Source organism: Micromys minutus, assembly GCF_963924665.1.
Source record: "Micromys minutus genome assembly, chromosome: 14".
In the NCBI taxonomy this organism is placed as follows: domain Eukaryota; kingdom Metazoa; phylum Chordata; class Mammalia; order Rodentia; family Muridae; genus Micromys; species Micromys minutus.
Window position 1 is genome coordinate 10515060 of NC_137983.1, and position 12024 is coordinate 10527083.

The 12024-nt window shown below is 39.3% G+C and overlaps 1 protein-coding gene across 1 annotated transcript in view; it reads right to left on the reverse strand.

Moving 5' to 3' along the window:
• Nucleotides 1-12024, reverse strand: part of NEK1 (NIMA related kinase 1) — a 133334-nt gene that overhangs the window by 88074 nt on the left and 33236 nt on the right. The window contains exons 12-15 of the mRNA XM_080928742.1: nucleotides 6644-6700; nucleotides 5937-5996; nucleotides 5806-5853; nucleotides 5586-5660 (exon numbers count right to left, since the gene is read on the reverse strand). Coding sequence (XP_080784868.1) covers nucleotides 5586-5660; nucleotides 5806-5853; nucleotides 5937-5996; nucleotides 6644-6700 — 240 coding nt within the window. The remainder of the gene's footprint in view (nucleotides 1-5585; nucleotides 5661-5805; nucleotides 5854-5936; nucleotides 5997-6643; nucleotides 6701-12024) is intronic.

A 12024-nucleotide genomic window follows, 5' to 3' on the forward strand; every position in this document is an offset into this window, starting at 1 on the left:
TACATGCCATGTTCATCCTATAGGGCCAGAGAGGCCTGAGCCACCCTTAAAAGAAAAAGTCAGTTTCAATGCTTAACTTAAAATAGCAATTACCTAGTTTTAATATGTTAATAAATGCATGGCCAAAAAGAAAAGGATCTCCTAGTTAAGCAATCAAACAGTAGTATTCTTGGCTGCTAACAGCAAAAAATAACTTAATGTGACAAACTAAAATATTACGATGTCACTAAATTCACATAAATGTGGAGGAACCTAATCTTAATTACAAAGCTTTTGAAACGTATTAATATCATACATTTTATGATTTAGTTCTGTGAAGTTTAATTATGTATGGTTTTGAAGTCAAGCAGAATTTGAGTATATTTTATATCATATAAGAAAAAAAACATGCCTACTACTAGTATTTTTCAAACAAATTTGAAGAAACATAAAAGTAAAACCAAGTTCTAGTCATACAGTGAATGAAGCAGGTGTACTCTGCAGTAGTAAGTAGATTCACAAACCATTAAAAAGATGGCCATAGATAGGCAAAAATCTATTTTACTTTTAAAGTCTTGGAGAAAGATACTACTTAACGTAGTCTTGATAACAATCTTAAAAAAAAAAAAAAAAGACAAGAAAAGAATCAAGGGGAGGAAAATAAGCTATGTGTGTTTGTGTGTGTGCTGCAATAGGGAGGAAGGAAGTGTGGTCACAATGTGTGTTTGTGTGTGTGCTGCAGTAGGGAGGAAGGAAGTGTGGTCACAGTGTGTGTGTGTGTGCTGCAGTGGGGAGGAAGGAAGTGTGGTCACAATGTGTGTGTGTGTGATGTGTGTGTGTGTGTGTGTGTGTGTGTGTGTGCTGCAGTAGGGAGGAAGGAAGTGTGGTCACAATGTGTGTGTGCTGCAGTAGGGAGGAAGTGTGGTCACAATGTGTGTGTGTGTGTGTGTGTGTGTGTGTGTGTGTGTGTGTGTGTGTGCTGCAGTAGGGAGGAAGAAAGTGTGGTCACAATGGGTGTGTGTGTGCTGCAGTGGGGAGGAAGGAAGTGTGGTCACAATGGGTGTGTGTGTGCTGCAGTGGGGAGGAAGGAAGTGTGGTCACAAACAGTTAGAAGGTAGATAAGCTGAGCATTAGAAATGGAGAAGAAAAGGCGTCACAGCTGAGCGGTATCGAGCCTACAGACAGCAAACATTCTAAACTTCCCAGTGCAGGGAAGCATCTTAAGATCATCAATGCTGCGTACACAGCAGGAATGAGAGAAGAGCAGAAAAACTAGGGGGCTGCTTTATGACAGCAAGGTAAGAAGATGTGTCAAGGAAAAGGCAAATGCTCAACACACTTGTGTGTTTTCTGCAGAAATGACCAAATAATAAAGGTAACAATCTAAGGACTCAAGACAGAACTCACAGTAAAGGGAGCTGTTAGAAATGGTCAGGAGGTAAGCGTAAATGAAGAGTGTAGTGGCACATACATTTGTGGAAGAAGTTCTAGAGCTAGGTGGGGCTGCTGCTTGCCTGCAATCCCAGCACTCAGGAGGAAGCAGGTGGACCTTTGAGTTTGAGACCATCCTGGTCTACAAAGTGAGTTCGGGGACAGCCAGGGTTACACAGAGAATCCCTATGTCAAAACTCTCCGTCCAAATAAAACAAAACTAAACTAAACAAAACAAGCAATATTAGAATCAAATAAAAAAAATTCTGCACAGTCCAATGAGAGGAAATTTGTCTTAACATCTTGATACTATATATAAAATTTCATGAGAAAATCTACTTTAAAAATCAGCTCAAGCTGGGCATTATATCATATGCCTTTAGTTCCAGTACTTAAGAGGCAAAGGATCTCTTTGAGTGTGAGGCCAGACTGGTCTACAGAGTAGGTTCAAGGACAGCGAAGTCTGTTATACAGAGAAACCCTATCTCCAAAAACAAAGGAAAGAAACAAACAAATGAAAACAAAAAGATACTGAAATGGCAAGACAAAGACTGGTAAAAATAAGAAAGATAATCAAGTAGAAAGCTCCATCACAGTGGTCTTCTCAAACATCCTCAAAACATGCACTGAAAGGGATGGTTCAGGGGTAAGAGGGTGGTCCACAACATACACATTCCGTGGCTCAGAACCCCTCTAACCTCTAACTGCAGCCCCAGGAGATCCGACACCCTCTTTTGGTCTCCACCCATGGACTCACCTTCACATGCACATAGACAGATATAAAAATAAAAAATTTAAGATATTCATTTTAGAGTTAGAATTCTGTTAAAAGGTAGTCACATCTACACAACTGATTACTTGGTTCAATGGTAAGATCATGACTTTAAATAACTAATGTTTCTTTCTAGTAAAGTGAGGATAAGTAAACATCTTTAAAGATGTCTATATAAAATGTCAAAAATACTGTCAGAATGCTGAAGCAACACAATCTTCTAAAAGTCACCTTTACAAAGCCCAGCTTGTACACACTTAAATCTCCCCGATTATAAGCAAAGGCTGATGAACATTCTTAACATTTCAGTCCGTTTATACATGTGTGCTTCTGGATGCTAAGGGGCGTGTGTGGAGATCAGAAGACAACATACAGGAGTCAGTTCTCCCCTCAGGATGTGGGTCCTAGGGATTCAGCCCAGGTCACCGGGATTGGTGGTAAGCACCTTTACACACTGAGCAACTTCTCTGGCCCGAGGCTGATGGTATTGAGGAACATGCTTATTCATGTAACCACTGTCAATATCACAATTGCTTCAGGATGGAGCCCTCACGTCCCTTTAGCCAATGAAAAAGCACTGATCTGCTTTCTGTTGCTATGGAGTGGATTTGCTTTTCTAAAATTGCATGTGAATACAAGCATACAATATGTAGTCTGTCTGGCTTCCTTAACTTAGCATGTTTATGGGCTGATCTATGCTATTTTATATATAAACAAGCTTTCACTAATGAAGAACACTACAATGTATCTTTTTCCAAGAGATACACTTCTTATATATCATAATCACTAGATAAACAAAACTATACACAAATTACATTATTTACAAAAAAAGAAGAGGAAGAGGAAGAAGAAACTGTAAGTAACACATTGAAAACAGATCAACCAGCTAGGCATGGTGCCACATAGAAAGAAATCTCTGGATTTTGCAATTGCCCAATAAAGTCAGATATTTATACTTTTGAGCAACAATGTCTATACATAATAAAATTGACTTTGAATTATCTTAACTTTCAGTTTCCATCCATCTCTCCTTTGGGAACTTCTTTGACTCACATTACACCTGTAACTCCAGGTCCTTGGCAACTATTCAGAAATCAAAGAGTCTGACAAAGTAAATATTTTCAACTTAGGAACAGGTACAGACATTAATAGAATTTACTTCTAATCATGGAAGCATCATAGAATTCTATAAAATGAAGCAAACATTATTAAAGACATAGTATCTAACTATCCAAAAGAATGTCTCTTGCACGTATCCTGGTCTCAGTTCATCTCCCATATGGTGACTCATAACCAACTGTAGCACCAGTTCCAGAAGATGTCACACCCTCTTCAGACCTCTGTGGCCAATAGCACTGCATGTGGTGCACATACATAGATGCAGGCAAAATACACATATAAAATAAAATAAGACTAAAATGTTTTTAAAGGAGTAAGAAAGCAACCAGCAAATTCTCAATACTGTTGGTAAATGTGGCACAAATGCTGGGTAAGAGTCCTGGCCTACAGTTCAATTCAGAACAAGCTAATTTTTAACCATGAACCAAGTTCAGCTGGGTAGCGCACACCTTTAACCCCAGCACTTGGGAGGCAGAGGTTGTCAGATTTCTTTGTGTTCAAGGACAGCAAGGTCCGCAGAACAAGTTCCAAGATAGTCAGAGCTACAGAGAAAAAGCCTGCTTTGTAAAACCAACCAACAAACAAAAACAAAACCATGCACCAAATCTTAAGTTCTTGCTTACTGACGAGGAATACGTACTACTCATATGAAACTGAAGTACTTACAATGCTATATAACATCTACTTAAGTACTGACTTGTGAAAAAAGATACTGAATTACTGATCTATGATGTGAAAAACATCTTGAAAGACAGAAAACAAGAAATCGAGAACAGGATATAAGCATATCTATACATACAGGTGAAACAGACAAAACATACTTTTGTCCATGTCATGACTTTGAGAGAAGAAACAAGAATGGTCAGCAATTCATTTTGATAACCATCTCTTGTCTATTTCAACACCGAGAGGCTAGTGGGAGCAACAGACAGGTAAACTGACAGTTTAACTGCAAGCTGAGCACCAGCTGGCTGTCAAAAGAAAAACAATACAAGGAAATATGCATCCATTGCCTAAGGTTGTGCAAAAACATCACAAACTAAACAGCTTAACACAGTATCTATTTATTACTTAATTCCCCTGGTTTAGGTAGGTATTTGATTTAGGTAAGTAGGTATATGATTTAGGTAGGTATGTGATTTAGGTAGGTATGTTATGTGATTTAGGTAGGTAGGTATGCGACTTAGATAGGTAGGGAGGGCCACATTCATATTTGAGGCTCAGCATCTCAGAGCTCTCTGGCTCTAGGGAGTGTCGTTTCATAATTAAGGCCACTTTCCCCTTAGTTACTGGCTAGACATCACTGTTATAATCCAGAAGTCATCTGTCCTTTCTTGCCACACCCATGCTGGCTACCTTCCAGGTCAGCAGATGTCCCTGTTTCTTTTCCCTTTCCAGTTTACTATAAAGGAGTCTGCTCTGTAGATGTAATCATTAGTGTCCATTTGTCACATAATGTAATCTGTTAAAAGGAGCTACTGTTGCAAGTCCTACTTACAACTCAAGGGGAGGGTGCACAGGGACATACTAGGGAGGAATCCAGTTTGTGAGTACCAACACGGGCTGGTGCTTCTGAAAGCAAAGGGAAGAAGGACGAAACAAAGATGGCTGCAGACATTTCTGAGAGAGTGGACAAGCGCTGGGCTTTGAAAATAAGAACGTTAACTTGCCCCAGGCTTCAGAGTCACATTTGCCCGCAGGGAGTGTGTGAAGGGAAGAATGAAAGAAGGAAAGGTGAAAGGCTGAGGTGAATGGTTACTCAGGAAGATGAGTGGAGGCAGAGTGCCAGTGCAGGAGGGCAGCTGGCAATGCGGAAAGCTGAGGCACACAGGAGAGGCAGCAGGCTGCACACACCGAGGAAGTCAGCTCTGCTGCTCAGCACAAGGAGGGCGGAGGAGCATGGCAGCGGACAGTACAGTTATCCTGGACAGTTCGGCAGTGGCCAATTAAGGAAATCTTCTGACAACTTAATTTTCAAGGTTATGTGAAAATTTCTAATAAGAGTACTTGATTTTGCATTTGATTTGTGAGATTCCCCTGGGGGAAAATCTGTATTATAGCTACCATATGAAAATTTTAACTGATTTTATAAATGTCACACATGAATTAATTTTTATTATTATATTACATCTTAAATATGCATAGACAAGGAATAAAGCATAGTAAATGCTACAGAATTCTAGATAAACATCAGTATAACAAAGCAGCTAGTCACACACAGTTTACAGAACCAGATGAAACTTGAGACAAACAACAGTTCAGCTCTATGGGGTCAAATGCCTACCTTTACTTCACCGCTTCCACCAGCCCTTAAAACATTTCTCCATCCTTGTTCCCTGGCCCTATTTATCCTCTCCAACTTTTGGGGAAAGAAAAATAAACAAAATACCATTTCAACTACTTAATATAAAACACAGAATACATTTAGCAGTAACATGAAATCAGTGCACTTCCTTACGTAAGGCACGTGTGGGGGAGGGCAGCTGGGCTGAGGAGTCTCTTACCCGCTGCTTCTCTTGCCTCTTCACCTGCTCAGCCTTCATGAACCTAATCTGTAACAGTGTCAGACACGCTCTCAGAACCCGGTTCGTAGGCTCTACAGCCAGGCTCCGGGAGAAACAAGGCAAACAACTACCTGATCCTTCTGCTTCTTTTCTTTCTCAATGAATTCCAACCTTCTTTTTTTTGGTGCTTCCTTAAACAAAAGGAAAACATTTTTATCATTATTTGTATCTATATATATATATATGTGTCTATATCTATAATTTTTAAAGACAGGGTTTCTCTGTGTAGCTTTGACTGTCCTGGAACTTACTTTATAGAGCAGGATGGCCTCACACTCTGCGATCCCCCTGCCTCTGCCCCAGAGTGCTGAAATTAAAGGTGTGCACCACCACTGCCCAGCTCTATCAATAATCTCTACTTTTTATATTTTCATCAAGAAAACATATCAACGAGAGGAATACCCAAAGAAATAAGAAGAGAAATGAAGAAAGCAAAGATATTCTAAGATTTTGTTTGAGAAAACAAGGTGGGGGTGAGGGGGTCTGTGACAGTGGTTCTCAATCTGTAGGTCCCAACCCACCCCCAGGAAGATGAAATGCTGCCTTCACAGGGGTCATGTATCAGACAGTGCATTAGCTCCTAGCAGTAGCAGAGTTGCAGTAAGGAGGCAGCAATGAGAACAACGTCATGGCTGGGCGTCACTACAGCATGAGGAACTGTATAAAGGTCACTACAGTAAGGTTGAGAAGCACTGCTCCACAACATTAGTGGGTTTTGCTGTTGTCTTAAGAACTATTTTTGAAAAGCTTTAAAATGAGCAGATATGTGTCTTTATACCTCAGACATTTTCTTCCTTTCCTCTCCAGAATTTTTCTTCACTGGAATTTGATGAGCCTGAACAAAAATAAATAATAAAACTATGAATTAGATAAAGAATTTAAGATACTCATTAATTTAATACTAATTAAAAATTACAAATTTGTAGAAGTTTAAAGTAAAAGTTAAACCCAATAGGGTCATAACTATTTCAAAATTTATTGTACTGCTTTTTGATACAACTGCCTTTTAAGAAACAAACTACCCTCAAAAAAAATCATAAAAATGGCTTTCTTATATCAACTCGTTTTTTCAAAACATATTTTTAAGTATTATTAAATCATCATCATTAAAAAATAAATTAAGTAATTGTATTAAATAACATGTATTCAGTGTATTTCTGTCATCCCAAATTCTCACCTCCAACACTTTTTGTATCACCTCCCCAAACATGATTTTGGTCCATACACATTCCTTCCCATCTCTCCTCATCAGTTCCTCCTGGGTCCCCTCAACACGCATACCTACTTCAATTATCTGTCCTTCTGTTTTTATAACCGAGTCTAATTACCCATATATGCCCATAGGTGAAGGGCTATCCAATGAAGTACCAGAAAAATGTTAGGGGTACACACACAAAAAGAAGTGACCCCCTCCTCCAGCAGCCATCAACTTGCTAGTATTTCCTTAGCTAGGGGTGGGGACTTGAGAGCTCCTTTCTCAATGGATGCTAATCTTAAGCATTCTAATACTATAAGATGAGACATCCCTTGAAAAGCCCAGTAATATTTTTTCTTAAAAATTAATTATGCAATGTATATTCACTACATAAAATTCAAACAAGAATAAAAATAAATAGCTGCTTTATTTTGAGGTAACCAGTGTTAATGTTTTTATGAATATCCTTCCAAATAGTATATCTATATACATATATATTAGCTTTTATGATGTTTATAAAAGTGTATTATTTAATACATTAGTGTTTTTAATAACACAGTGTCTTGACAATTGAACATTATGCTAAATAATTAACAAGGTCTATAATTAATTTATTTAACCATTATTCTGGGGATAGAGTTTGGGTTGACCTGAAGTTTTCCTATTCTACATGCTGTAAGGAACTTTCTTATATATATATACATCTTTGTGTTATACACAAGTTTCCAAGAAGGGGAACTTCTTTAAAATGAAATATAATTAAGGAGTGACATTATAATTTAAATTCCGAGAGCCTCCCCCAAAGGCTACACCAATTTCTCCACCAAAGAATGTAGAGAGCCCTTTACTCATGTGGGCACTGTCTACCTCTCCTAACAACTGCTAACAGAAAAGGCTAAGGGTCTGTCCTTCCACATACTTACTGTTCCCTGATAAACTCTTGATATGTCATGTTTATCACAACTGCTGTTTCTCTCTTATTTTTGACTTTTAGTTGTTCTTTTACTGCAGTAAAGTTTGTAATTATAAATTTAGTTATACTATCAGTGTTTTCCTTTATGGTATATGTTAATAGTATATGGATAAAAAGACATTTTATTTTAGCATTCTACTTATTAAATGATTCTTTATTTTGAAATGTTCCACATCTTAATTCTATGTAGCTATTAGCACCAGCTTTAAAATGTGTGCAGCACAAAAATCAAATGACTGAACAGTATTGGTGTTTGTGACTGAGCAGTGCATGTGTCCAATCTTAACTGTCAGGAAAATGACAAGTTCAAGGATGCCCCGAGAGACTGAAAGCAAACAGGGAAGATTAATGCACTAAGCTTTGTGGTATAATCGACTAGCTTTTAAACAGATTGCATAATGGCTTTTCCTCTTGTTTTAAACTTTACCTATTGTTATTGTGCATATATCATGTATGTGGGCTTATGTGTACCATGGAGTACCTGTGAAGGTCAGTGGACAACACTGTAGTGGGCTCTCTCCGCCCCTTTATGAGGGCCACAGTGATCAACCTCAGGCTGTCAGACTTTTGCTGTGGGTCTGCTACTCCAAGAAGAGGGTGTTTAAGATGGCTACATATTATCAATGTTATTTATCTTCTCTAGCCCTTAGATAGAGCATTTGTGGGATAAAAATGCCACGCTGGCCTTCTGAGATCATCCGATTATTTTCAGAATGCTATTTCTACACTGAAGAGATAATTAAACACTGTAGTAAGGAAATTGTTTTGTTTTCTGTCTTTAAAGAAAAACAAAATTAAAGTGCGCCAATGCTAAAATATGCTCGCGGAGCGCCCTCTGGTGGCTTAGTGCCAGTAACCTAAAAAAATGCCCGCACCTCCAGTGAAACTATGTAAACCTCCAATAAACTACTGCTACTTTGAATGTAAAAGATGTTTCATATTTGTTCAGGGAAATGGCCTTTTAAAGAAAATAATGTAAAAAGAAACCATTCAAGAGAAGTAAAATACAGGTATTTACTTAAAATCTCCCAGTCAGGCAGTGTGTTGCTAGTGACGCCATGTCAGCTCTTCAGGGTTCCAGGAGTTGAGGAGGCCATGACAGCCTGCTTCAGGAAACTAACACACTGCAAAGTCTCCTGCTTCTTATCTATCCCCTTCTTATGACGCTTGACAGTTTCCTATCTGATTATATGATTTTACTTTTTCTGTAATTCTTTAAAGTTTTCATACTTTTACTTCTATTCTTTTATATTTTAGTAAAATATAATTAATTAATATTTTTTTAAAACCTACTTAAAAAAAAACGAAACATTTTTGTAAAGAAATTTTGGTATGGAACATAACTTTCTTAAAAGTGTATTTGTAGCAATGAAGTCAACTTAATTGATTTCACAGCAATATAATATAATATAATATAATATAATATAATATAATATATGATGATAACAAATAAAATACACAGAATTCAGTTAAAGAAATGCACTGTTTGAATACTGAAAATATGTTTCTCCCTTCTTTTATTCTTCCAAGTTGTGAAAAGCACACTAAGTCAATGTCAAACTTATCAAAATACTTCATGGAAAAATAACATTTTGATTATACTAAAATAACTTCAAATACCAATGTGCCACACATCCTAATCCTTCCCTGCCCACTGTGAGCCAAGAATTCAAATATATGTGCCTATGGCATTCATTCTCATTCAAATTATCACAGGCATGAAAGCAAAGAAAAAACAAACAAAAACTAACCCACACTTTTGCAAGCAGCACTAAGCGTGGGGCACCAATGAGTATATAAAAAAGAAAAGATGATGTCTTCCGAGTTTTCAACACCAATGTTAGCAAACAGATGAAGAGAGTGGGGGGGGGGGGGGATGACCCATGGAGGTGTGGCGAGGCCTGGTGGCAAAGGGGATGCCTCTGGGGAACCCATGTTGGGAATCCCTTCCCCCTGAGGGACCAGCACGGGATAATACAGAATAAAGTTTATTCAGTGCATCAGGGGAGTTAAGAGGGTAGTAGAGGCAGAGAAAGAGAGAAGAGAGGAATAGAGAAGTAGAGGAGTAGAGACTGGCCATGAGCACGTAGAGAGAAAGGGAGGAAGGAAAGGGGAAGAGGAAGGGCAAGGGAGGAGAGGAAGAAGAGCAAGAGAGAGAGGAGGGTTAGAGAGAGGGGGGGGAGGGAGTAAGCAGCCCCTTTTATAGTGTCAGGTAACTGGGGTGGAACATACCTGGCTGTTGCCAAGTAACTGTGGGGTGGGGTTTACAGAATCCCAACAAAGATGGTTTGGATCAGGGCTGCCCTCCACAAGCACTGACAAAGTAGGAAATGAGGCTCCGAGAGGTCAGAAGGCTGTCAGAGGGCTATGGAGAGCATTCCATTACCCAAGAGGCCAGTTGGTATGAGGACTGAGATGAAGAACTGAGCTGCACTGTACCACAGTCAGTCTTCTCAGCCCTCAACACATGGAAGCAGAGAACCCAGTTAGGGCACTGTTACCTATGTGAGAATCAAAGCAGCTAGAACTAAAGCAGAAGAAATGTCAAACAACTCTGAAGGCAGAGCTGAGAGCATGTGGTGACAACCAGGAGTTCTGGAACAAATGAAGGATAGAGTCAATGTGTACAGGCATAAGACTATTACCACAATGCTCAACAGTAAGATAAGAAAAAAGGTAAAAAACGAGAATGAGCAAAAATAAAAATGTACGCACTATATCATCTTCTGGGGATCCTGAAGCCATCTAAAATTATGACAATATTAGGAAATCCATGAGGGAGTCAGATGTTAAGCTTTTAAAGAGAACATGGGTGTGCAGATGACCCTACTACAGTACAGAGGCAGGTAATAGAGCCTAGAAGGAAATCATGATTGCTGGAGCATCAGTAAGTCTGCTTTTGCATCAAACGGTCTGCTGTCAATAAGGAAAGCATTGCCACACTACCTAGATCCATTTTAAGGAGAAAGATACCACATAGGAAGGTTGGAGAGTTCAGGAACAAGTCAAGTTCCACAGGAAAATGAGCAAGGATTACTAGAAGTTTGACATACAAGAAACTTTGTGGTTAAAGATCTGGCTGGCAGTAGTGCACATGTGCCTTTAACTCCAGCACTCTAGGCCAAGGCAGGTGGATCGATTTCTGTGAATTCAAGGCCAGAATAGTCTAAGAGTGAGTTCCAGAACAGTCAGGGTTACGGGGAGAAATTCTTTTTTAAAACAAAATAAAGATCTACCAGTAATATTGAGGTGTGAAAATTAGGGTATGATCAGAGTCTTAGAGGATTTAATGAACGAGATAGGAAAGTTTTCAGCCCTAGCTTTCTATTGATGACTAGAGAGAAAATGATGTGATGGCACTGGCCCACAGCTGAATAATGATAATGATAAAGCCGGCATGCCAGTTACATTGCCCCTGTATACAGCCCTGCTTCACCACCGCAGCTGGGCATGCTAACTTTCCTTTGCTTAGCACATTAGCAGACAATGGAGGAGACTAGAGAAGGAACAAGTGTCCCGTCTGCTCTGTTAGTGCAGCATGTGGGAGAACTGTGTCAGTCACTCCTGCAGGTGCCTTGTATATGTTGTGCTATATCCGGCCAGTTTTCCCCTGAATTCCAGCAGTACCATAAAGACAGCTTCTTCCGGATTTCTGCTGGTATCCAATCAGCCTTGCAGAAAGCTCAGCAGTGCTAGGCATATTCCACCTGCCTTCTCGTAGCCTCTCGGAGTGTCGGCTATCTAGGCTTCTCAGTATACTTTGCTAACATCTACACAGCTTCCCAGGGGGCCTCAGTTCTATAGCAGAGAGTTTACCAGACTGTGGCCCTGCAGCGGATGTCACCACAGATACTTACAGCCATACCCCATCCAAATAAGGTCTGAATTAACTGCAAGAATGGGGTTAGAGAATCTTTAATTTCTGTGTTCTCTCTTCGAGTATTCTCTTAGTACTGGGAGGAGCAGCTGATTCCTGTATCTGTCATTACCA